This window comes from Theropithecus gelada, chromosome 10 (assembly GCF_003255815.1).
Source record: "Theropithecus gelada isolate Dixy chromosome 10, Tgel_1.0, whole genome shotgun sequence".
Lineage (NCBI taxonomy): Eukaryota > Metazoa > Chordata > Mammalia > Primates > Cercopithecidae > Theropithecus > Theropithecus gelada.
Genome location: NC_037678.1, coordinates 66917410 through 66942467, shown reverse-complemented (window position 1 = coordinate 66942467; position 25058 = coordinate 66917410). Strand labels below are relative to the sequence as shown.

At 44.3% G+C, this 25058-nt stretch overlaps 1 protein-coding gene and 1 pseudogene across 16 annotated transcripts in view; one reads left to right on the top strand and one right to left on the bottom strand.

Moving 5' to 3' along the window:
* Positions 1-11339, bottom strand: part of RBM39 (RNA binding motif protein 39) — a 42281-nt gene extending 30942 nt beyond the window's left edge. For 5 of the 16 annotated variants that reach the window (XM_025398044.1, XM_025398051.1, XM_025398042.1 and 2 more), the window contains exons 1-3: positions 10922-11339; positions 9913-9976; positions 8093-8142 (exon numbers count right to left, since the gene is read on the bottom strand). In XM_025398044.1, coding sequence (XP_025253829.1) covers positions 8093-8142; positions 9913-9963 — 101 coding nt within the window. In that variant the 5' untranslated portion in view covers positions 9964-9976; positions 10922-11339. Of the gene's footprint in view, positions 1-1744; positions 1817-8088; positions 8672-9614; positions 9688-9912; positions 9977-10921 lie in introns of all 16 variants that reach the window. The other 11 variants (XM_025398057.1, XM_025398058.1, XM_025398054.1 and 8 more) reach the window with 10 other exon arrangements.
* An 11556-nt stretch (positions 11340-22895) lies between these two features.
* LOC112633448 lies at positions 22896-24104 on the top strand (annotated as a pseudogene).
* The last annotated feature ends 954 nt before the right edge of the window (positions 24105-25058 follow it).

Sequence of the window (25058 nt, the reverse complement as noted above, 5' to 3'; positions counted from 1 at the left end):
AGGCAGGAGAACTGGGAGGCTAAGGCAGGAGAACTGCTCGAACCCGGGAGGCGGAGGTTGCAATGAGCCAAGATTCTGCCACTGCACTCCAGCCTGGGCGACAGAGTAAGACTCTGTCCAAAAAAAAAAAAAAATTGCTACGTATGGTAAACAATAACCCTTTTGCCTTATATTAACATTACTGAAAATCAGCAGACAAGACATTACTTGAAAGACACCATCCTCTACGACTAGGAACTGCAATGATCTCCTGAGTTAGCTACAGCTTTAACAAGGAAAAGGGCTTGTTGGCAATACAAATCAAAATGTGAACCTTTAAATATAGTTTGTCATATAAAAGGCCAACAAAAGCATTACTGTAATCCGCAAGATACATTAATAAAACAAACTTACAATACAATATGTTCACATTTAAGTACTACTACTGGTTCATTTATAAAAATTTTCATCAAGTATAGTAATTTACCATTAAGTCCATTTTGCCCCCATTTACATATGGAAATATTTAATACGTTCAAAGGGTCACATAGACAGCAACATTTTGGTTTTCATGGGCAAAATCGTAATGACAAAGGACAGTAAGAATTAATGCAGGCCGGTGCAGTGGCTCACGCTTGTAATCCCAACCCTTTGGGAGGCCAAGGCAGACAGATCACTTGAGGTCAGGAGTTTGAGACCAGCCCAGCCAACATGGTGAAATCCCCTCTCAACCAAAAATATAAAAATTAGCCGGGCCTGGTGGTACATGCTGGTAATCACAGCTACTTGGAAGGCTGAGGCAGGAGAATCGCTTGAACCCAGGAGATGGAAGTTGCAGTGAGCTGAGACCACGCCACTGCACTCCAGCCTGGGCAAAAAAGAGCAAAACTCCATTTGAAAAAACAAAAAAACAAAAAAAACCCAAGTGCAGTGGCTCACACCTGTAATCTCAACACTTTGGGAGGTTGAGGTAGAGATCACCTGAGGTCAGGAGTTCAAGACCAGCCTGGTCAACATGGTGAAACCCCATCTCTACTAAAAAAATGCAAAAAGTAGCGGGTCGTGGTGGCATAGGCCTGTAGTCCCAGCTACTGCGTAGGCTGAGGCAGGAGAATTGCTTGAACCTGGGAGGCAGAGGTTGGAGCAAACCGGTATCACACCACTGTACTCCAGCCTGGGCAACAGAGCAAAACTGTCTCCAAAAACAAAAAGAAAAAGAACTAATGCATTAAAATACATTTTGACATTCCTAGACTTGAATATGACCATTTCAATACTTCCTGAAGTTACAATGAATATACCACAAAATGGAGTATGCCATTTTTAAGCCAGTTTATAGAAGCCTGTGGGATGCAATCAAAACCAATGATCAACTTGACCTTCACAGATCTTTTTAAAATCTCAAACTAAAAACCAAAACAACCAGTCATATCTTTCTGTTCACTTCTGTAGTCTTCACAGTATACTACCCATTCATAATTAAATCTTTTAATCTATACCTATGTCATCACCCAAATTTTAGAGGTGCCTTCAGATATTTCAATATAAACTGAAAAACATTTCAAAATCAATTTATTTCACTAAAATGTCAATTTGTAGTGGCTTAATGATTAAACATTTTGACAATTCTGTATTTGGATATGTAATTGTTTACTCCTTTTCAAAGCAAAGTTACATATCATAAGAGCAACTGAGGTCTGCCTCAGAGAACCTGTAAGCAGGTCATCTTTAGAGTGCATTGAAAATAGAAAATGAAGACACCCACCTTCTGGAATCTTGAAACCCACACTCCAATCACAAGGAGATGTAGAGCTTTCCAAGGAGGCAGAAAGTTTGTCTAAAATTTCAAGATAATCCACCTGACTGTCAGAAATGTATATGCTAGGTAGCACATGACAGAAAATTAGGCTACACTCGTCATTTATATAGAACTCATCAAAGCCACACCCAGATGGGCAACAGGTAACACTCCAATTTTGTTGCCTGAAAAACCTAACACTATCTCTGTGATACTATTCTAACTACAGAATTCTGTGAGATTTCTAAAACCTGAAGTCCTAAATATAGTCCATTAGGGAACAAGGTAAAAAGTAACTCCATCCCCCTCAAAAACAAAGTTTTTGTTCTGCTCATAGATGGGCTATAGCAAGAGAGGCAACCAACCTATTTACCTCTCATAGGACCCAAAATTTATTCTGCCAAAAGAAAATACTTGAAAATTGGAGAGCTAATTTTAACTTAAGGTCTTCTAGGACTTTTTGTATAAACAAGTCCTCAACCACATCTGAAGGCAACCCCAGGCAGGTAAGAAGACAGCAACATATTAAGACATTCAGAAAATACAATCTTTTGCATAAAAGCCCAGAGAAAGCTATATGGGTGCAAGAAACCAGTATACTTCCAGTTTCAAAGGGCATTTATTACATGAACTAAAGAAGGGTTATCGAAATCCACACTAATAGTCAAATCCTGTTACAACTTAAAAGGGACTTTCCAAAGTCTTTAATGGCAGTGAAATTTTGTACTGAACATCATTGAAGTAAATGGTCCACTGGGCTGGGCCTTTGGACTTTTTGGTTATATGGCCTCTGCAGTAAAGGTGTTTTGCTATAACTGGATTTGACCTCTTCCATGTAAGAAGATCTAAATTTTAAATGCAAAGTATTCTGGAAAAAAAAAAAAAATAGAAGTCATTTATTCCAAAATTTATAGATAATCCATACCACAGTAGCCAATATATTTCAACTGTGTTCACTTCAATGTTAAATTTTATTGAGTAATTCTCTAAAGAGCTTAACGGAATGGACACTGATTTAGAGTTTGCAAAACTGGTTACTCTAACAAATAATATTCCCATGAGAGCAAGCTCAAGCACTTAAGATGCATACCTTGACGTATGCAAAAACTCAGGTTTATAGCTCTTCAAAAAATAGGCTGACAACCAGTTTGTGTCACAATAAACTTTGTTCCTATTCTAGGATACAATGAAGTGTATGTTGAGAATCAAAATTACACAATTAAAAAAAAATTTATACTCAGTCAACTGTTTCTCAGTACACGCCATTTTTCTACTACCTAACAAACTATACCTCAATGTGGCTTAAGACAATGAAGTTTTAGAATGAAAAATGCAACGTGGCACTTTCCTTTGGTTAAGAAATTTAATTTAGTTAAAGGTTAAAGCAAAGACAGAATATTTTATATCTACATCTAAATACAAAAATTTTCTTCCAGGTAACTTTAAAATTAATTTGAAACATAAAGTTCCTTCAGAAATTAAGAGTCCTGATTGAACAAAGGAGCCATTTACTTATCAACTATAACTGACGAGAAGTCTGACTGGAAAGTATTTTAAGATAACCGAAGTGTTTTGAAAGGATCTTCCCTTAGACAATCTCATGGTTAAAGAAATTGTCCATTCTTCTATTTAGTCCTGTGGGACTCCACATTAGATAAAGGCCACCGAATATCACACATGGAGAACCTGATGCTCAGCTTCCTTATAAAAGCTTGTAGCCTTAATCAACTCATATACAGAATAAAAACAAGTAGAAACCAGAGGTGACCTTAGTGGCAAAGGGTGACACGAAACAATGGTACAATAACGAAGGTCTGTACCCAAAAGTCTATGTTTTTATCCTTCTGGCATTTGAAGTGAAATCTTCAGCCACTAGGCCTGACACCTAGATTGGATAATTTATGTCAATTTATATGGATACATCTTCCTGGGTTTTCTTTTGATTAGAGAATTGCAAAATAGAAACATTAGGAAACCATTACTGTGGCAGAAGGTCTAAAACCAGACGACATAAACCATGCCTCTGGTTGGTTGCCTCAGACCACATCAAGACTAAACCCAATCTGATCCCCACAATTTCTTGTGTTTGGTGAAGAACTATAAATGACTCCCATCCAAGCTTACACCAGAAAAGAGGAGGACGTCTTCTACAAATTACATCATTTTTAACCTATTACCACATTATTTTAGGGGAACTACAAAAAAACATATTGGCTTAGCAAGCACTGAATAAACTTATATAAAATTTTCTCATCTATTTTATGAAATTTTATCAACCTACCTAACACAATGTAGTGAGAACGAATGAGGCATTTACTATGAAGCATTTAGGGATTTTAGGAGGAGAAGAGCCAAAAAGAAATCAAGTGGCTATTTTTCTCTCATTTTTCATTTATGTAAGGTCATAAGTATGACAGATTTTTATGTTTGAGACGGAGTCTCGCTCTGTCTCCAGGCTGGAGTGCAATGGCACGATCTCAGCTCACTGCAACCTCCGCCTCCCAGGTTCAAGTGACTCTCCTGCCTCAGCCTCCCAAGTAGCTGGGACTACAGGTGTGCACCACGATGCTCAGCTAATTTTTGTATTTTTAGTAAGACAGGGTTTCACCATTTTGGTCAGGCTGGTCTCGAATTCCTGACCTCAGGTGATCTCCTTGCCTCAGCATTCCAAAGTGCTGGGTCTAGCTTCTTCTACGTGGAGGACAGCCAAGTACGATCCCATAGGCAGTCTCTTTTAGTAAAGACGGGGTTTTGCCATGTTGGCCAGGATGGTCTCGATCTCTTGACGTTGTGATCCGCCCGCCTCGGCCTCCCAAAGTGCTGGGATTACATGTGTGAGTCATTGTGCCCAGCCCAGATTTTTTTTTTTAAGACGGAGTCTCAGCTGGATCCATGGCTCACGCCTGTAATTCCAGCACTTTGGGAGGCCGAGGCGGGTAGATCAACTGAGGTCAGGAGTTCAAGACCAGCCTAGCCAACATGGTGAAACCCTGTCTCTACTAAAAATACAAAACTTGGCTGGGCATGGTGGCTCATGTCTGTGATCCCAGCACTTTGGCAGGCCGAGGAGGGTAGATCACGAGGTCAGGAGTTGAAGACCAGCCTGGCCAGGATGGTGAAACCCCATCTCTACTAAAACTACAAAAATTAGCCAGGTAGGGTGGCAGGCACCTGTAATCCCAGCGGCTCAGGAGGCTGAGGCGGGCGGATCACGAGGTCAGGAGATCAAGACCATTCTGGCTAACACGGTGAAATCCCATCTCTACTAAAAAAATACAAAAAGGCCGGGCGCGGTGGCTCAAGCCTGTAATCCCAGCACTTTGGGAGGCCGAGACGGGCGGATCACGAGGTTGGGAGATCGAGACCATCCTGGCTAACACGGTGAAACCCCGTCTCTATTAAGAAATACAAAAAACTAGCCGGGCGAGGTGGCGGGCGCCTGTAGTCCCAGCTACTCGGGAGGCTGAGGCCGGAGAATGGCGTAAACCCAGGAGGCAGAGCTTGCAGTGAGCTGAGATCCGGCCACTGCACTCCAGCCTGGGTGACAGAGCGAGACTCCGTCTCAAAAAAAAAAAAAATACAAAAAAAATTAGCCGGGCATGGTAGCAGGCCCCCGTAGTCCCAGTTACTGGGGAGGCTGAGGCAGGAGAATGGCGTGAACCCGGGAGGCAGAGCTTGCAGTGAGCTGACACTGCGCCACTGCACTCCAGCCTGGGAGACAGAGCAAGACTCTGTCTCAAAAAAAAAAAAAAAAAAAAAAAACAGAGTCTCACTCGGTGGCCTAGGCTGCAGTGCAGTGGTGCAACCTTGGCTCATTGCAACCTCTGCCTCTTGGGTTCAAGCAATTATCCTGCCACAGCCTCCTGGGGAGCCAGGACTACAGGCACGAGCCTCCACAATTTAGCTACTTTTTATATTTTCAGTAGAGACAGGGTCTCACCACGTTGGCCAGGCTGGTCTCAAACTCCTGGCCTCAAGTGATCTTGCCTGCCTCGGCATCCCAACATGCTGGGATTACAGCCATGAGCCACCACAGCTTGGCGGATAAAATGTTTTAAAATAGCACCATAGACTAATGAAACAATTTAATGTTTGCAACATGACCACATATTTAGAATCACTAACCTCAGAGCTAAAAGGAAACTTCAAAATCTGATAAAACCCAACCTTATAAAGTGGATCTCTTGGCCGGGCACGGGTGGCTCACACCTGTAACCCCAGCACGCTGGGAAGCCGAGGCAGGCAGGTAACCAAGTCAGGAGTTCAAGACCAGCCTGGGCAATATGGTGAAACCCCGTTCTTACTGAAAATACAAAAACTAGCCAGGCATGGTGGCGCGTGCCTGTATTCCCAGCTACTTGGGAGGCTGAGGCAGAAGAATCCCTTGCATCAGGTGTGATGGCTCACCCCTGTAATCCCAGCACTTTGGGAGGTCGAAGCAGGCGGATCATGAGGTCAAGAGTTCGAGACCAGCCTGGCCAACAGAGTGAAACCCCGTCTCTACTAAAAATACAAAACTCGGCCAGGCGCGGTGGCTCAAGCCTGTAATCCTAGCACTTTGGGAGGCCGAGACGGGCGGATCACGAGGTCAGGAGATCGAGACCATCCTGGCTAATACGGTGAAACCCCGTCTCTACTAAAAAATACAAAAAACTAGCCGGGCGAGGTGGCGAGCGCCTGTAGTCCCCGCTACTCGGGAGGCTGAGCCAGGAGAATGGCCTAAACCCGGGAGGCGGAGCTTGCAGTGAGCTGAGATCCGGCCACTGCACTCCAGCCTGGGTGACAGAGCGAGACTCCGTCTCAAAAAAAAAAAAAAAAAAAAAAATACAAAACTCAGCCAGGCATGGTGGCACACGCCTATAGTCCCAGCTACTTGGGAAGCTGAGGCAGAAGAACCTTTTAAACCCAGGTGGGGGCGGAGATTGTGATGAGTCGATCTGCACACCAGCCCGGGCAATAGAGCGAGATTATGTCTTTTTTTTTAAAAAAAAAAAAAGGCTCACGTCTATAATTCCAGCACTTTGGGAGGCCGAAGTGGGCGGATCAAGAGATCAGGAGATCGAGACCATCCTGGCTAACATAGTGAAACTCGGTCTCTACTAAAAATACAAAAAAATTAGCCAGGCGTGGTGGTGGGCGCCTGTAGTCCCAGCTACTCGGGAGGCTGAGGTAGGAGAATGGCATGAACCCGGGAGGCAAAGCTTGCAGTGAGCTGAGATCGCGGGAAAATAAAAAAAAAGGCCAAGCGCAGTGGCTCACGCATGTAATCCCAACACTTTGGGAGGCTACAGAGGGAGGATCATGAGGTCAGGAGATTGAGACCACCCTGGCTAACATGGTGAAACCCCAGCTCTACTAAAAATAAAAAAAAAATTAGCCGGGCGTGATGGCGTGCACCTGTAGTCCCAGCTAATGAGAGGCTGAGGCAGGGGAATCGCTTGAATCCGGGGGGCAGTGGCTGCAGTGAGCAGAGATCACACCACTGCACTCCAGCATGGGTGACACTGAGAGACTCCATCTCAAAAGAAAAAAAAAAAAAATCAAAGAATCACTTGAACCCAAGAGGCGGAGGTTGCAGTGAGCCCAAATTGTGCCACTGTACTCCAGCCTGGGCTACAGAGCAAGACTCCGTCTCAAAAGAAAAAAAAAAAAAGTGGATCTCGTCATATCTGTTACTTAAGACTTTTCGTACAGTTTTCTGTACTATAGTAAGTTCTACAGTCACTCATCTTATCCAAATAAAGTATACAGATATATTCATAATTTCCAAAAACCCCACCCTGTTAAGTCTGGAGTTTGAAAGGCCTAAGATAATGAAAGCCACCTTAAGAAGTACTTAAGTATTCTGTTGCATCACTTCCAAAAGGGCCTTTGAGCAGCAAGGTGCAGAAATAATTCACAGCTTTGACTCCTTTGGCAATTTAGGGCAAACAATACTTTCCATGGCCTAGTTATCACCTAATTTAACTCTCCCTTTTAAGATCAATGGATATAATAGTTTTATCAGTAAGATAACCAAATATTAAACCAAAGTTAACAAATTTAAAACAAGACAACCTCTACTACAGAACTTGTCACCAGATTGTCATGATGGACTTGGAGGGGAAGGTATCTGAAACTATATTCTGAAATCTAAGCAAAAATCCACAGTTCCTCCAAGAGTTTATCCCAAAAGACAAAGAACCAATTCTCTAAAAGCAGCAAAAAAAAGTTTCAGAAGAGAACTTTGTATACTTCAGCCACAGGAACACAACTTAAGGTCTAAAACCACAAAAAAGTTCACCACCCTCCCCCAGGCCCCCTCTTAAAACTTACTTTTTGCTACGTTCTTCATGGCCGTTGGCACTGCTCAACTTGTTCTCATCCTAAGCAGGGTTGATAGAAGAACATCATGAGGACGAAGTGGTAACATTTCAAGTTGTCAAAGGGTAAAGGGAACAGGAATAAGAAAATACAAAACAATTTTAAAACTAATTATTTATTTAAAGTTTAACATGGAAGGCTATAAAAAAATTTAGATGGGTATGTGTTTAACCACTTTGTTGCTTACATTTAAGTCATCAAGATACAAAAATAAAAAAATCTTTCCATATTAACATGTTAAAATTTACTTTCTTATATAGTTTAGATATTAAGTTATCCAGATTTACAATGTTGAAGTGGTTAAATATAATTTCCATAAAACATGAAGTCCTGTTTTGAGTTTTATTCCATGTGCTATGGTCCCTTTGGTCAGTACCATGGCTCTATTTCTGCCTAAGCCCCAAGTGGCCATGCTAGCAGCCAGCCACTATCGATTTCCTGTGACCGATGCCATTCCTGAGATCTTCGCCCATTTCCGTTGGAGGGTTGGGACTGTAAGAGCTTGATGCCACCTCTGTCACACATCTCGCCCTGAAGCAAACAGGGATTCACACTGCTTTAGTAATGATGACTCCCAAGAACCCAAGAAAGTCAATTAATAATCCACCAAGTCCAGCCTAAACATTTCCTACTTCCATACCTGTTTACATGGAATTACATCCATGTTAAAAAACTAAGACACAAGAATCTTAACATTAAAACAGAAAGTAGCTCTTCAAGAGTCTAAGCATTACAAAATTACATACACTATTTAAATCTATCAAGAATTCATCCAAATTGGTACCACATGGTCGTGCTATACAATCCAAAACAAATGTATTATTTTTAAAAGGTTTAGCAAAATGTTTATTTTAAAGTTTGATTACATCAGCTATAGGAGTAAAGTGCTAACTTACAAAGCTTACAGTTTGTGACACCAGTGATAATGCATGCATACTGCTATTTTCACCACCAACTGGTGAAACAATGAAAAGACAGTTTACTTTTACTGCGATACCGAAATGAGTCAAAGACTATATTAGCCAAAATAATTCCTTTGTTTTTAGTGTGAAATACTATATGGCAGGGCCTAATTAAAAATAAAACAATATGGAGAACAGTAAAACAGTTATCAAGTGACTCTAAGCTGTGATACTGCCTCTTGTATTTTTTTTTTTTTTTAATTTCTATTCAGGGATCCAAGAATTTTAGTAATTATTAACTGAGTAGCAGATTGCCACTGGACTGTTTAAGATTTACTATCACCAGTCTTACATAGATATATAAATTTTAAAATCTCACCCATTTCTTCTTATAAGACTATTAGAAGATTTAACTTGCCACAGACTGGTTATGCTTTCTTATTCTTGGACCCCTGCTTTTTCCCAAACCACTACATTCACCTTTTTGCTATACCAAACTGGAGCTGGTAATTCTTAGTTGAGTCATTTTACCTAGGGGACCACGGTACAGCGATAAGTCACTCAATTACTACCTTATGATTGACAGTTCACACTGGAATCAAAGGTGAATTCATGGGAGTAGAGGTGAGATATCGTTAGGCAAGTCTACAAAGAGAGATAGATGGGCATTTATTCATCACGCTGAAGTGAAACTACTGCACAATATTATTACATCAATAGCATATATTTACTTTTGTAAGTTACACGTAATGCATCTCTGATAAGATAAATCAAGAGGGCTCCGGGGAGGTTAGTTTACATTTCAGCAGTAGTTTCGTGAATAATGCTAAATTAAGAAATTATAAACCTCACCGACATGTTTTTTCTCACCTTCTTGTAAGGAGCCTCAAGCATTGCTTCAATATCAATATCGTCTGCCATTTTCTCTAAACGCCTAGGAAAAGAACAAGACGATTCGGTGAGTAAACATTTTTATTTGTCTTTTTTTTTTTTGATACGGAGTTTCGCTCTACTGGCCCAGGCTGAAGTGCAGTGGCGCGATCTCGGCTCACTGCAAGCTCCGCCTCCCGGGTTCAAGCGATCCTCCTACCTCACCTCCCGAATAGCTGGGATCACAGGCGCCTGCCACCACACCCGGCTAATTTTTGTATTTTTAATAGAGACGGGGTTTCACCATGTTGATGAGGTTGGTCTCGAACTCCTGACCTCAAGTGATCCGCCTGCCTCTACCTCCCAAAGTGCTGCGATTACAGGCGTGAGCCACCGCGGCCGGCCTGGTAAACGCTTTTCAAATCGACTGAATTTTCTCAGCCGACACACTGGAAAACTTAAGAAAAACCTCCAAAAGCCCTACAATGAATGACTAAACTGACACGCACTTTAACCAGGTTTGGCTTATGTAAGTAAATCCAAAACGCCTCTTACACCAAAGACACGAAAATGAAGACTTCAATGTCCAATATTTAACACCCTGCGATCAACTCCAAAAACAGAAACTGGGAGACCCGAACGAGAGCGCCTCTTTCCGCGCAAAAACCCGCGCTGCCATTTTAGGGGCAAAGGGAAACTCCCTCCATTGGGAGGGGTTATGAGCCAAGGCAGCGTTCAACTGGCGCCATGTTGGGAGGTCGCGGCCTGCCCAGGCCTCGAAGGAGACAGGTCACCTATCTACAGAGGCCTCTCAGAGGTCCCTGCCACCCCAAGAATCCAGACTCTACCCGACCGGAAAATAAGGGCGCGGTCACTGAAACAGGGCCGATTTCTCGAAAACCACCCCTCACCCCGGTCGCTAAAGACCGCCAAGAGCGCCCCTCAGCCCAAAAGGGAGCCAAACCTCGAGAAAGCTGGGATAATACGCGGGTCCGCAACGCCCCTGTACCTGCTCCGGCTTTCGGACGCCTGTGGTGCTCGTCTTCGGGAAGAGACTTCTGCTGCTGCTGCCGCTGCTGCTGCTGCTGCCGCCGCCGCCGCCGCCGCCGCCGCTTCTGTTGCTACTGTTAAGCCCCTAGGCCCAGGCCGCGGAACCGCCCAGCCCGAATATCGGGCTCCGAGGACGGCTAGGCCCGAGCGAATCTAAAAAAAACAATGGAATTAGAGAAGCCCACGCGGGAGAGCAGGACGGCGGCTTCGGCAGCTCAGGATCCACCCCTGCGACAGTGACGGCAAGCTCCCCGAAATGGCGGCCGCTGCTTCCCTGTACTCACATTCACCAGCACACATACACACACACAAACACACGGGGCCTCACAGAGCCCTCAGCACGGGCTCTCGCGAGAAGCTGCACCAAGCAGCAAATCGGAGAGGCCGAAGTATCGCGAGATCTAAGTATAGCTCCAGCGACTGTAGCCCAATCTCGCGCAATGATTGCGCCATAGACAGTCCCATCCCCCATTCAGAGAGGCGCCTTTCACTCCCACTTCGCGTAAGCACCTAAATCTCGCGAGACAGAGTGGGTTTCTAGGGTAAAGACAGTTGGTAGGCTACCTGTCAATCTTTCAGAGAACTCCTCGCTGAGTGGAGCTCCGCGGTCGCCTCCCCCTCGTGGCGCCTCTTCACGGCCATCTGAAGATTCCCCCAGCACAGCCGACCGCCCCCTCCGGCCTCCCGGATGGCTGTCAAGGTCGCCATAAGGCAACCTAGTCGTTATGGCGATAGGATAAAACGGCGATCTTCAGATTATCCGCTAAGGGTGGAGACGAAGTGGAAAAGTGTATCAGAAGGCCAGAAGAGACCTTTAGGGGTAGGGGAGAGGGGGAGATAATAAAAATAGGTTTCCTAGTCATTTGGAGCCAATGGCGCGGTCTGCACTGTCGATCTTTGAAACAACCTTGGAAATAGTGGAGGAAAGCAAAGAAAAGGTGGAGAAGATAAACTCTGCTTCCCTTGGCATGGGACCAGCTTTGTGCCCCGAATTTAATCACCTCTTGTGTCAGGGTTGCTACCGTTCCTTCAAAAAAGTTCCCCTTCCTGAATATTACTGAAGAATTTGGGGGAAAAAAAAACACACCCCACTAAAAAAAGTCCCCCTTCCCCCAGGGACCTGGCTCCTCTCCCCTGAAGTCTTCCAGATGCCTGGTAATTAGAGCATGAATTAGTCACTGTTCTTTGGTCAGTACTGTGAGAGGTTTTCTCCTAGATGGTGGAAAAAAATTGGAAAGAACTCTTCAAAGCAAAAAATCTTACCGTCTAATCTTAACAGTCTAATGATTGAGAGCAGAAAAGATTCGAAATGAGACGCCTTGATTAGTGTAGCTAGCTGCTTCAACACTGTGTGACCTTGAACAAGCAAATTAACCTCTCAGAGCAGATTTTTCATTTCCTGATTTAAAAGAGGACATACTTAGTAGCTAGTCTAAGCTACTTGAGCCTGAGGAAGGCAGATAATGCTCACTACTGAATTTTTAGAGGTTAGCAGGGCATGTCTGCCCAAGTGGACCCTAAGTAAATTGATGAATGAAGGCTCAGTAGGGCTATAGTGAAGATTAAACGATATAACGTCTGTAAAACGCCTGGCAAATATTTAATCTTCAAAAGAGCTAACTTCTTGCTAAACAAAATTATTTAGAGAAAATATAGATGTTAAGTGGTTTTGCCTCTCAGGTTAACTTTACAGACGGGTTAGGGTTTATCTTAGAGGATTATTAATAACAGTTATTTCGTAGTTAGAATACTCTCTTAGTCCTTTTCCTGAAAATTCAGATCCTCTTTTTATTTTATTTTATTTCTGAGACGGAGTCTCGCTCTGGAGGCCGGGCGGAGTGGCTTATGCCTCTAATCCCAGCACTTTGGGAGGCCGGCGGGAGTGGACTGCCTGAGGTCAGGAGTTCAAGACCAGCCTAACCAACATGGCGAAACCCTGTCTCTACTAAAAATTTAAAAACTAGCCAGGCATGGTGGCAGGCGCCTGCAATCCCAGCTACTCGGGAGGCTGAGGCAGGAGAATCGCTTGAACCCGGGAGGCGGAGATTGTAGTGAGCTGAGATCATGCCATTGCACTCTAGCCTGGGTGACAGATCAAGACTCCATCTCAAAAAAAGAAAAAATCATCACAGAAAATTGAAGCATAATATGTCAGAAAAAAAGCAAGCTAACCTCTGCTGTCTCTTCCTGCACCCCGGTAATTCCAGTATTATGACTTCTTGTTGTGCAAAATGAAAGCATGAAAGTGACACTTGGTTTTTCTCGTTTGTTTAGGAACATGACATGACAGAATTTGACCTTAACCTCTAGACTTCTTGTTTGGAAAGAGAAAGGATTTAAGCTCTAAGTCACTTGATGATTTAAGATCCCTCAAATAGTTTTCTGCTCAAGGACCATCAGAGGCAATATGGCAAATTAGCAGATCATCAAAAAACACCGTTTGGAGAAATCAAGTTCCTGAAATGAGTATTTTTTTTTTTTTTTTTTTTTTTTTTGAGACGGAGTCTCGCTGTGCTCCCAGGCTGGAGTGCAGTGGCGTGATCTCGGCTCACTGCAAGCTCCGCCTCCCGGGTTCACGCCATTCTCCCGCCTCAGCCTCCCAAGTAGCTGAGACTACAGGCGCCCGCCACCACGCCCGGCTAGTTTTTTGTATTTTTAGTAGAGACGGGGTTTCACCATGTTAGCCAGGATAGTCTCGATCTCCTGACCTCGTGATCCACCCGCCTCGGCCTCTCAAAGTGCTGGGATTACAGGCTTGAGCCACCGCGCCCGGCCGAAATGAGTATTTTTTATGTTTAAAAGGAAATATCCCCACGCATGGTGGCTCATGACCTCTAATCCCAGCACTTTGGGAGGCCAAGGCAGGAGGATTGCTTGAGTCCAGGAGTTTGAGACCAGCCTGGGCAATATAGCAAGACCCTGTCTCCAAAAAAAATTTAAAAATTAGCCAGACGTGGTGATGCATGTCTGTAGTTCCAACTACTCAGGAGGCTGAGATGAGAGGATAGCTTGAGCCCAGGAGTTCAAGACTGCAGTCAGCTAGAATCATGTGCCACTTCACCCGAGCCTGGGCAACAGAGCAAGACCCTATCTCTTAACACAAAAGAAAATATCACGAACATAATATGCTTTTCATTCACTTTACAAAACTTCACTAACTCTGGTTCATGAACTTTCTATGTAAATGAATTCCCCTTTCATCATTTTGCTCTCAAAGGATAGAGGAATAGAGCCTGAAATAGAGCCAAAAAGGTAATGAATATACTTAGAAAATTAAACTGAAAACTGAATGCATTTTACCAATGTGGATTTTTAATTATTAAGGATATATTTTAAATGTCTATGTTTATCAGATACATGTGGTTTGGTTTTGTTTTTTGTCCCCAAAAATCTACAGCAAGTAGAATTGTTTGGTTTTTTAATTGAGACAGGCTCTCATGCTGTCCCACAGGCTGAAGTGCAGTGGCATCATCATAGCTTACTGTAACCTTGCAGTCCTGGGCTCAAGCAATCTTCCCAGCTCAGCCTCCCAAGTAGCTAGAAATACAGGTGCACATCACCATGCCCAGCTAAATTTAAAAAAAAAAATTGGGGGCTGGGTGTGGTGACTCACGCCTATAATCCCAGCACTTTGGGAGGCCAAGATGGACGGATCACCTGAGATTGGGAGTTCGTGACCAGCCTGACCAACATAGAGAAACCCCATCTCTACTAAAAATACAAAATTAGCTAGGCATGGTGGCGCATGCCTGTAATCCCATCTATTTGGGAGGCTGAGGCAGGAAAATCGCTTGAACCCAGGAGGCGGAGGTTGTGGTGAGCCGAGATTGCGCCATTGCACTCCAGCAAGAGCAAAACTCCATCTCAAAAAAAAAAAAATTTTTTTTTTTTGTAGAGATTGGGGCTTCAAATGTGATGTTTTGATAAAGGCATGTTATGTGTAATAATCAAATCAGAGTAATTGGGGTAATCCAGCACCTCAAGCATTTATCATTTCCATTTTTTTGTTTGTTTGTTTGAGACAGAGTTTCACTCTTGTTGCCCAGGCTGGAGTACAATGGCGCGTTCTCGGCACTCTCTCTCTATATATATATGTATGTATATATGTGTGTGTGCATGTGTGTGTGTATGTGTGTATATATATATGTATTTTTTTTTGAGATGGAGTCTCGCTCTGTCACCCAAGTTGGAGTGCAATGGCACAATCAGGCTCGCTGCAACCTCCGCCTCCCAGGTTCAAGCAATTCTCCTGCCTCAGCCTCCCGAGTAGCTGGGATTACAGGAGCACACCACCACACCCAGCTAATTTTTTATATTTTTGGTAGAGATAGGATTTCACCATGTTGCCCAGGCTGGTCTTGAACTCCTGACCGCAAGTGAATTGCCTGCCTCGGCCTCCCAAAGTGCTGGGATTACAGGCATGAGCCACCTTGCCCGGGCTTTTTCTTTCTTGAAACAGTCTCACTTTGTCACCCATGCTAGAGTGCAGTGGCACAATCACAGCTCACTGCAGCCTTGACCTTCTGAGCTCAAGAGATCCTCCCATCTCAGCCTCCTGAGTAGCTAGGACTACAGGCACATGCCACCAGGCCCAGCTAATTTTAGTATTTTTTGTAGAGTTGGGTTTTTGCCATGTTGTCCAGGCTGGTCCCCAACTCCTGACTCAAGGGATCCTCTCCTGTATGCCTCCCTAAGTGCTGGGATTACAGGCGTGAGCCAGCGTGCCTGGCCCTTTTTTTTCCCCCCATATCACTAGGACAATGGGAAACTTAAGCGCATTTCATACAGATGTAATTAATTTTTTTTTTTGAGGCGGAGTCTTACACTGTCGCCCAGGCTGGAGTGCAGTGGTGCGATCTTGGCTCACTGCAAGCTCCGCCTCGCCTCCCGGGTTCACGCCATTCTCCTGGCTCAGCCTCCCGAATAGCTGGGGCTACAGGTGCCCACCACCGCGCCCGGCTAGTTTTTTGTATTTTTAGTAGAGACGGGGTTTCACTGTGTTGGCCAGGATGGTCTCGATCTCCTGACCTCATGATCCGCCCGCCTTGGCCTCCCAAAGTGCAGGGATTACAGGCGTGAGCCACTGCGCCCGGCCCAGATGTAATTAATTTTAACACTCATGTGACCTTTGCCTGATTTAGGCAGATGAAATTGTATCTCTCCACCCAGGTTCCTTCTGCACTTGATAATCTAATCAATCTCCTGACTAAATGAATTATTTTAAATACATGCTTGTCTATTGGCCACAATGTCAAGGGTATTCTAGTGACATAGCCAAGGTTTTAACCTAAATTTGTGGATCATGTTTTTTGAAACGGTCTTGCACTGTCTCCCAGGCTGCTTGGAGTGCAGAGACTTAGTTATGGTTTACATGGTTTACTGCAGGCTCAAACTCTTGGGCTTAGCTTCCCAAAGTGAATTATTAGGGTCTTTTTTTGTTTGTTTTGTTTTGTTTGAGACAGAGTCTTGCTCTGTTGCCCAGGCTGTAGTGCAACCGTGGCTCACTGCAACCTCCACCTCCTGGGTTCAAGCGAGTCTCCTGCCTCAGCCTCCTAAAAAGCTGGGATTACGGGCACCTGCCACCATGCCCGGCTGATTTTTTTGTAGAGATGGGGTTTCACCATGTTGGCCAGGCTGGTTTCGAACTCCTGACCTCAGGTGATCCGCCCGCCTTGGCCTCCCAAAGTGCTGGGATTATGGGCATGAGCCACCATGCCCAGCCTGTCGTTTGTTTTTTTTTAGATGGAGTCACCCAAGCTGGAGTGCAGTGGCTTGATCTCAGCTCATTTCAATCTCCTCCTCCCAGGTCAAGTGATTCTCCTGCCTCAGCCTTCCAAAGCAGCTGGGACCATAGGTATGCACCACCATGCCTGGCTAATATTTGTATTTTTAGTAGAGACAGGATTTCACCATGTTGACCAGGCTGATCTTGAACTCCTGACCGCAGGTGATCGGCCCATGTTGGCCTCCCAAAGTGCTGGGATTACAGGTGTGAGCCACTACACCCAGCCTGGTTTTTTTGTTTGTGTCTTTGAGACAGTCTCACTCTGTCGCCCAGGCTGCAGTGCAGTGGCAAGATCTCAGCTCACTGCAACCTCCACCTCCTGGGTTCAAGCAATTCTCATGTCTCAGCCTCCTGAGTAGCTCTCAACCAAGTGGATTTCAACCAAGTGGGCCCAGCTAATTTTTGTACTGTTAGTACATACGGGGGTTTCGTCATGTCGACCCAGCTGGTCTCAAACTCCTGGCCTCAAGTGATCGGCCCTCCTTGGCCTCCTAAAGTGCTGGGATTACAGGTGTGAGTCGCCGTGCCTCGCAGAGTGATTAGTTTTGAAGAAGAAATATAGGCTGGGCGCGGTGGCTCAAGCCTGCAATCCCAGCACTTTGGGAAGCCAAGGTAGGCAGATCACCTGAGGTAGGGAGTTTGAGACCAGCCTGACCAACATAGTGAAATCCTGTCTCTACCAAAAATACAAAAAATTAGCCAGGTGTGGTGGCGGGCAACTGTAATCCCAGCTACTCAGGAGGCTGAGGCAGGAGAATCGCTTGAACCTGGGAGGCAGAGGCTGCAGTGAGCTGAGATCACGCCATTGCACTCCAGCTTGGGCGACAGTGGGAGACAGAGTCTCGCTCTGTCGTCCAGGCTGGAGTGCACCGGATCTCAGCTCACTGCAAGCTCTGCTTCCCGGGTTCACGCCATTCTCCTGCCTCAGCCTCCCGAGTAGCTGGGACTACAGGCACCCGCCACCTCGCCCGGCTAATTTTTTGTATTTTTTAGTAGAGACGGGGTTTCACCATGTTAGCCAGGATGGTCTCTATCTCCTGACTTCATGATCCGCCCGTCTCGGCCTCCCAAAGTGCTGGGATTACAGGCTTGAGCCCCCGCGCCCAGCCAAGAAGAAATCTTTCAAGGGTACATCCCTGGCTACTTCCTTGAGGGTGATACCACATTAACTTTGCTTGGGATCACTGTCAAAGAATCCTGTCCTCAAACTCAAGATAATTTCGTTAGCTCCTATGTGAACCAGATAGGGAAATAACTGATGCTTTCTGTCAGAGTTTCATCTTTGGTCAAAAAAGTAAAATGTTTTGAACTCATCATAGTTATGGCAATGAAGAAAGTTAAGGGGCACTTATAATAGCCGATGTATCCATTCCATGGCCAAAAGGATTGCCCAAAACGCTACTTTAGATTGAAAATAAAAGCAAAAAGATTCAATACATGGTAACATAAAATGTAATTTACAACACTCATTTAGAGCGTATCAATGAAATATACTGTTTACTGATTCATTCAATAAGTGTTTAGTACATTTGGTAGGCGAAATACTCATTAAGACAATTTGCAGCTGGGCGCAGTGGCTCATGCCTGTAATCCCAGCACTTTGGGAGACCGAGGCAGGTGGATCACGAGGTCAGGCGTTCAAGACCAGCCTGGCCAACATAGTGAAAACCCATCTCTACTAAAAATACAAAAAATTAGCTTGGCATGGTGGCAGGCACCTGTAATCCCAGCTGCTTAGGAGGCTGAATCGCTTGAACCTCGGAGGCAGAGGTTGCAGTGAGCTAACATTGCATCACTGCACTCCAGCCCAGGTGACGGTGTGAGACTCCAACTCAAAAAAAAAAAAAAGACAATTTGTGAGCACAAAACTAATCAAAAGGATAATCCTTTTTCCTTCAAGAGTTTCCAGTTTATTGAGAGCACCTGAAGGAACATAAAACCATATTCAAGATATACTGTTTTGCATTGTACTAAGATTTTGCATAAGCTCAATGTTTTAAACATCAAAAGTCAGGATCTCAGCCAGTCATGGTGGCTCACACCTATAATGCCACCACTTTGGGAGGCCAAGGCAGAGGATCACTCGAACCCAGGAGTTTGAGACCACCGTGGTCATCATAGCAAGACCCTGTCTGAGAAAAAAGATGGAGTCTGGCAGTGTCTCCCAGCAGGCATTGTTTAGTGGCATGATCATAGCTCATTGCAACCTCAAACACCTGGGCTCAAGAGATTATCCCGCCTTAACCTACCAAGTAGCTAGGACTACAGGCATATGCCACTACACCTGGCTATTTTTTTCTTTTTTTTTTTTTTTTTTGTCATAGAGACAGGATCTCTCTGTGTTGCCTAGTCTGGTTTTGAATTCCTGGTCTGAAGCAATCCTCCCACCTCAGTCTCCTAAAATGCCAGGATTATAGGTGTGAGCCACCTAACCTGGCTAATAGTATTAATAATAAAATATTTACATAGCACTTCACACATTATAAAGTTTTTTCTATATAAAATCCCATTTATTCCTCTAAATCAGTTTATTTCCTTTTTTTTTTTTTTTTTTTTTTTTTTTTTGAGACGGAGTCTCACTGTGTCTCCCAGGCTGGAGTGCAGTGGCGCGATCTCGGCTCACTGCAAGCTCCGCCCCCCGGGTTCACGCCATTCTCCCGCCTCAGCCTCCCAAGTAGCTGGGACTACAGGCGCCCGCTACCGCGCCCGGCTAGTTTTTTGTATTTTTAGTAGAGACGGGGTTTCACCATGTTAGCCAGGATAGTCTCGATCTCCTGACCTTGTGATCCACCCGCCTCGGCCTCCCAAAGTGCTGGGATTACAGGCTTGAGCCACCGCGCCCGGCCTTTTTTTTTTTTTTTTTGAGCCAGAGTTTCGCTCTTCCCCCGAGGCTGGAGTGCAGTGGTGCAATCTCCACTCACTGCAACCTCCTGGGTTCAAACAATTCTTCTGCCTCAGCCTCCCAAATAGTTGGGATTACAGGCACATGCCATCACGCCTGGCTAATTTATGTATTTTTAGTAGAGACTGGGTTTCACCATGTTGGTCAGGCTGGTCTCGAACTCCTGGTCTCAGGTGATCCGCCTGCCTCAGCCTCTCAAAGTGCTGGGATTACAGGCATGAGCCACTGCTCCCAGTCTTGTTTATTTCCTTGAATGAAATACATTGAAATGATCAGACTATAATGGAAGTGATCACGGAATCTGCTTCCGAAAGTAGCTGATTTATGTATTTTATTAGAGCAGTTAGGGAGATTTTTTTTCCAACATTTTATTATGAATATTCTCAAACAGAGGTTGAGAAAATAGTACAAATGCCCACCATCTATTTTACATTTAACATTTTTCAATGTCTGCTATATCACATATTCATCTATCCCTTTGTCCATCCATTCATCCAACTTAATTTTTGTATGCTTTTCAAAGCAAATTGCAGACATCAGTATACTTTATTTCTAAACACTTCAGCATTGCATAATCTTAACTACAGTTTAATAGTGTTCACAATGTTTTCAAATGGCATAATATTTACATATGGCAAAATGCACAAATCTTAAATGTACCAATAGATTAGTTCTGACAAATGCTTACAAATCGGGTAATGTTCTGTTAACTTTATTAAGTAAAGAAATGTCAGACACAGGCACAGAGGGTCAGAGAAAGCAGCATATTTTGTCCCAAAATATCCTGATTTGACAACCTTAGAAATGGATAAACCATTGCAAATTAGGAGGCAGAGTATTGTTTAAAAACATCTGCTAACAGAAGCAAAAATAATGCAATCGGGCACAGCATTGCAAAAGATTTAGGAATTAAGCAAATCTAGCAATAGAGAGGAAGATTCTGCTGACAAGGCATCACAGGATGGAGATATACCTTGAAAATGAAGGATGGCAAACAAAAGAAGCATCAACTCAACAGCGGTTTTGAATGAAAGGCATGTGATTTCATGATATGAGTGAATGACCTTGTACAATAAATAGCCCAGAAAGACACAGCATCTCTGAAAGGATGTAGCTAATAGACTCATTCTTTTGGGGTCTGAAAAAATTAGTTTCTTAACAGTCATTTTCTGTGAGAGGTCTACAGACATACATCTTGCCCAAACATCTCTAAATAACCAGCTCCCTAGCCTATCTAGGTGGCAGTAAAACCTGTAATCTCAGCTACTCAGGAGGCTGAGGTGGGAGGACTTCTTGAGCCCCGGAATTCATGTACAGCCTGGGAAACACAGTGAGACTCCATCTCTTTTTTTTTTTTTTTTTTTTTTTTTTTTGAGACGGAGTCTTGCTCTGTCCCCCAGGCTGGAGTGCAGTGGCGCGATCTCAGCTCACTGCAAGCTCCGCCTCCTGGGTTTACGCCATTCTCCTGCCTCAGCCTCCCGAGTAGCTGGGACTACAGGCGCCCGCCACCTCGCCCGGCTACTTTTTTGTGTTTTTAGTAGAGACGGGGTTTCACCGTGTTAGCCAGGATGGTCTCGATCTCCTGACCTTGTGATCCGCCCGCCTCGGCCTCCCAAAGTGCTGGGATTACAGGCTTGAGCCACCGCGCCCGGCCGACTCCATCTCTAAAATAAGTGAAATAAATAACCAGTTCCCGTCTCAATATATAAATGAAACATCAGAGTTGGAATATATGCATCATAGACATTAATTATATGCTATTGTTGTAAAAGAAGCAAGGGATGCCAGGCTTTGGGAGGCTGAGGTGGCGGATCATGAGGTCAGGAGTTCCAGACCAGCCTGACCAACATGGTGAAACCCTGTCTCTACCAAAAATACAAAAATTAGCCAGGCAAGGTGTTGCGCACCCGTAATCCCAGCTACTCGGGAAGCTGAGGCAGGAGAACTGCTTGAACCCAAGAGGTGGAGGTTGCAGTGGGTGGAGATTGCGCCACTCCACTCTAGACTAAACAAACACCAAAAACCAACATGGGATTTTGGTAAGAATGTGGAGAAATTGGAACCCTTATAGTTTAGTGGTATCGATGGATGATGTAGCTGCTATAGAGAACAGTTTTGGCAGTTACTCAAAAAGTTAAACATAGAGTTACCCTATTACCCAGCAAATACACTCCTAGGCATAACAAAATAATTTAAAACAGACATTCGGCTGGGCGCAGTGGTTCACACCTGTAATCCCAGCACTTTGGGAGGCTGAGGCAGGCAGATCACTTGAGAGGAGTTCGAGACCAGCCTGATCAACATGGTGAAACCCTGTCTCTACCAAAAATACAAACATTAGCCAGGCATGGTGGCACCTATAATCCTAGCTACTTCGGAGGCTGAGGTGGGAGGATCACTTGAACCTAGGAGGTGGAGGTTGCAGTGAGCCAAGATCACACCACTGCACTCCAGCCTGGGAGACAGAGCAAGACTCCATCTCAAAACAAAAAAACAGACAGTCAAATAATTACTCATACACAAATGTTCATAGCCGCATTGCTCACCATAGCCAAAAAATGAAAACAACCCAAATGCCTATCAACTGATGAATGGATAAACAAAATGTAGTATATTCAGACAATGGAATATTATTCTGCCATAAAAACGAAATACTGATACATGCTATAATGTAGATGAACCTTGAAAACGCTGTGCTAAGTGAAAGAAGCCAGACACAAAAGGTCACATACTGTATGAAACCATTTATATGAAACATCCAGAATAGATAAATCCATAGAGACAGAAATCAGATTGGTGGGCCGAGTGCAGTGGCTCATGCCTGTAATCCCAGCACTCTGGGGGGCTGAGGCGGGCAGATCACGAGGTCAGGAGATCGAGACCATCCTGGTTAACACGGTGAAATCCCATCCCTTCTAAAATTACAAAAAATTAGTCGGGCGTGGTGGCAGGTGCGTGTAATCCCAGCTACTCAGGAGGCTGAGGCAGAAGAATCGCTTGAACCCAGGAGGGGGAGGTTACAGTGAGCCAACGTAGCGCAACTGCACTCCAGTCTGGGTGACAGAGGGAGACTCTGTCTCAAAAAAAGAAAGAAAGAAAGAAAGGAACCAGTTTGGTATTTGCCAGGAGCTGGGAGGAAGGAGGAATGTGGGGTGACTACTTAATGGCTATAAGGTTTCCTGTTGGGATAACAAGAATTTACCAGAACTAGATCCACCTAGTTAAGAGTTGCAGGTAGTGGTAGCGATGGACGCTCTGGATCGAGTTGTAAAGCCCAAAATGAAAACAGCCAAGAGATTCCTTGAGAAAAGAGGACCAAAACTCAATGAAAATATTTAAAATGCCATGCTGATTAAAGGGGGAAATGCAAATGTAACAGTGACACAAGTACTTAAAGATGTGTGTGCACTGAAAAAACCATACGGTGTACTGTAAAAAAAGAAAAATATTACAAGACCTTTTGAGGATCAGACGTCACTGGAATTCTTTTCAAATAAGTCAGATTGTTCTTTTTTCATGTTTGGCTCCTGTAATAAGAAGCAGCCAGGCCGGACGTGGTGGCTCATGCCTGTAATCCCAGCACTTTGGGAGGCTAAGGCAGGCGGATCACAAGGTCAGGAGATAGAGACCCTCCTGGCTAACGTGGTGAAACCCGATCTCTACTAAAAATACAAAAAAATTAGTCGGGTGTGATGGCAGGTGCCTGTAGTCCCAGTTACTCAGGAGGCTGAGGCAGGATAATGGCATGAACTCGGGAGGCAGAGCTGGCAGTGAGCTCAGATAGCACCACTGCACTCCAGCCGGGATGACAGAGTGAGACTCTGTCTCAAAAAAAAAGAGAAGCAGCCATATAATCTAGTAATAGGTCGTATGTATGACTACCAGGTGCTGGATGTGATTGAATTAGGTATTGAGAATTTTGTCTCTCTAAAATACATTAAGAACAGTAAATGTCCTGAGGGAACAAAACCCATGCTAATATTTACTGGTGATGATTTCAATGTAACAGAAGATTATAGAAGACTAAAAAGTCTTCTTGTTGATTTGAGGCCCCACGGTATCAAATATCTGCCTGGCTGGATTAGAGTATGTTCTGCACTTCACTGCACTGAATGGGAAGATTACTTTTGAAGCTATAAGTTGCTGTTGAAGAAATCTGGTTGCAGAACACCACAGATTGAATTGGAAGAAATGGGACCCTCATTAGATCTGGTTCTGAGGAGGACACACCTGGCATCAGATGACTTTTATAAATTATCTTTGAAAATGCCAAAACCTCCCAAACCAAAGAAGAAGAAAACTATCTCCAATGATACTTTTGGTACAACTTGTGGAAGGATTCATACGTAGAAGCAAGACCTAAGCAAACTACAAACCAGGAAAATGAAGGGGTTGAAGAAGCGACCTGCAGAAAGGATAACAGAAGACCAGGAGAAAAAGTAAAAAAGAATTTAAAAGAAATGATGGGGGGAAAAAAAAGAATTTACCAAAACTAAACATTGGAGAAGGTTGCACAACACTGTGGAAGTAAATGCCAAGAATTGAACACTTTAATATGATTAATGGTTAATTTTATTTTACGTGAATCTTATCTCAATAAAAAGAGAATAAACTGGGTGCAGTAGTTCATGCCTGTAATCCCGGTACTTTGGGAGGCCAAGGCGGGAAGATTGCTTGAGATTAGGAGTTCTCAAGACCAGCCTGAGCAACAGAGAGGAACCCTATCTTCTTTCCGTTGTTGTTGTTGTTGTTTTCTTGTTCTGTCACCCAGGCTAGAGTGTAGTGGCGTGGTGTGATTGATCTCACTACAACTCTGCCTCCTGGGTACAAGTGATCCTCCCAGGAGTGGCTGGGATGACAGGTGTATGCCACCATGCCCAGCTAATCTTCATATCTTTTTTGGTAGAGATAGGGTTTTTCTGTGTTGCCAAGGCTGGTCTCAAACTCCTGGGCTCAAACAGCCTGCCTACCTTGGCCTCCTGAAGTGCTAGGGTTACAGGAGTAAGCCACCTCACCTGGCCTTGACCCTATCTTAAAAAAAAAAAAGGGCCGGGCGCGGTGGCTCAAGCCTGTAATCCCAGCACTTTGGGAGGCCGAGACGGGCGGATCACGAGGTCAGGAGATCGAGACCATCCTGGCTAACACAATGAAACCCCGTCTCTACTAAAAAATACAAAAAAAAAAAACTAGCCGGGCGAGGTGGCGGGCGCCTGTAGTCCCAGCTACTCGGGAGGCTGAGGCAGGAGAATGGCGGGAACCCGGGAGGCGGAGCTTGCAGTGAGCTGAGATCCGGCCACTGCACTCCAGCCTGGGTGACAGAGCGAGACTCGGCCTCAAAAAAAAAAAAAAAAAAAAAAAAAAAAAAAAAAAAAAAAAAAAAAAAAAAAAAAATTAATGGGGGGGGGGGGG